The sequence below is a fragment of the Trypanosoma rangeli genome (genome assembly GCF_003719475.1).
Source record: "Trypanosoma rangeli strain AM80 chromosome Unknown Tra_15.4_contig_00424, whole genome shotgun sequence".
NCBI classification, from domain to species: Eukaryota; Euglenozoa; class Kinetoplastea; order Trypanosomatida; family Trypanosomatidae; genus Trypanosoma; species Trypanosoma rangeli.
Window position 1 is genome coordinate 3,340 of NW_021706168.1, and position 1,693 is coordinate 5,032.

Consider the following 1,693-nt stretch of genomic DNA (forward strand, 5'->3'; position numbering starts at 1 on the left):
TGCCAATACCGCATGTCTCTTCTTACTTTTCTCCCTTTTCTCTCGCTCACTGGTCAAACTTCATGGCCAATTCGTTGTGGTCTCGCAGCTCGTGACAGTTACACCTGTGGAACACATCCCGCGCACACGCTGCGCCTCACCAGCGGAGGAAAGACCAAACCAGTGCAGTACCGTCGGGGCAACGTCGGCTAGAGTTGCCTCCTCAGCTATGGGACCGAAACGCACAAGCCCTCCTCGCGCATACGCCGCCATCACCAACGGGACCTTTTCCAGACCACCACCACCCGCACCAACCAGCATCAGTAGCCAGCTCTCCTTCGTCGTGCTAGAGCGTTCACTAACGGCAAGCGCAAGCTTCCCCAGAGTGCCGTCCATGATGCTGATGTCACTCATGGAAGCCATGCGTTCCTCGTCCGTTGTGGCCGGGCCACTTAGGACGTTTGCGTGCGCATACAGAAGGTCGCCGTCATGCTGCATAAGGTGGCGAAACCCCTCCAGCACATCCTCCTCATAAAGCTGCGCCTTGCCATCGCATGAGATGAGCTTCTCCGCAGCATTGCAGTACGCCGCCTCGGTCGCCGCAGGACACTTCAGGCCGGAGCACTCCGAGTCAAGTAGCCCCACACGCCCACAGTTACCGTCGGACCCCGCCTCCTGGCCCGACCAATACGACGACGACGCCACCACCACGGGCTTCCTCCCGGCCTTCCTCATCCTGGCCAGAAAGCTCGTCGCCCCCACAAGGTTTGTCGCACTCGAGTTCCCCTCGCCTGTAAGAACCGTCACCAGCGACGACGTCAATTCCTTGTTTTTCGCAGTAAGCCGGGAATAGATGCCATCCGCAGCGGAAAGAAGACCGAGGAAGGGAGCCTTATTGCTTGCCATGGCCGCCTCCAACAAACTTGGGGGAAGGTGAGGAACAACCAGCACAATCGCCCGCGGCAGACTTTGGTCCTCGCCCTGCTGTACGGACGAAGTTGCAACGACAACAAGACAGGCAAGCAAAAGAAATATAACAGCAACCACAATAGCTGTTCGGTACGTTGCCCGGGAATTCAGCAGCGCCTTGATCTCCGGTGCATGAACACCGGGCTGCGTCACTGGTTTCACCCTTGATGCCTCTCGCGCCATGACAACTCCTCAATCTTCACTTCTCTCGTGGCTACCGTGCTGGTCTCCAATTTTTCTACTGTAGCTGATTTACAAACCTACTTTTCTATCATTGTTTGGTGGAATCAAATTAACAACAGATGAAGAGAGTTCATAGAAGGAATAACAAAGTAAAAAGTGTCCTTTGTACAATCTCTATCCCTAGTAAAAAAATATATTAAATGACACTGGAACACGCAAGATGAATGCAAAAAAAAGTATCCGTCAATATATGTGCATATAAATACTGGGCGTGCATTATTGCATCAGCACGGAAGAAATATATATGTGAAATTGTGCCTGGGAAAAACCATGACAGTCCCCCTCCTCCCACAAAAAGGAGCGATCACGGTGGGCTTCAGTGCGCCCCGCATCTCTCACTGAGGACAAAATTTACCCAACAATTACAGGCACCCACAAACAAACAAATCCCCAAAAAAAAAACGTACGACAATAATAACAGGGCCCGCCGTAGTAACCTGACGAAGTGGCACTACGTGGATCCCCGCAGTCGCCAGACTGCTCTGCGTGGAGGGCATACGCA

General features: G+C 53.2%; 2 protein-coding genes across 2 annotated transcripts in view; both read right to left on the minus strand.

Annotated features, from left to right (window-relative positions):
• Nucleotides 1-60: 60 nt before the first annotated feature.
• TraAM80_08504 (uncharacterized protein) lies at nucleotides 61-1,131 on the minus strand (the record flags this gene model as incomplete). The annotated part of the gene is made up of 1 exon (XM_029385254.1): nucleotides 61-1,131. One exon carries the CDS (start codon nucleotides 1,129-1,131, stop codon nucleotides 61-63), a length of 1,071 nt encoding a protein of 356 aa, XP_029234908.1.
• A 511-nt stretch (nucleotides 1,132-1,642) lies between these two features.
• TraAM80_08505 (uncharacterized protein) overlaps nucleotides 1,643-1,693 on the minus strand; it is a gene marked incomplete at both ends in the record, with an annotated part of 498 nt that continues 447 nt past the window's right edge. Inside the window, one exon of the mRNA XM_029385255.1 lies at nucleotides 1,643-1,693. This exon is cut by the window's right edge and continues 447 nt beyond it. Coding sequence (XP_029234909.1) covers nucleotides 1,643-1,693 — 51 coding nt within the window.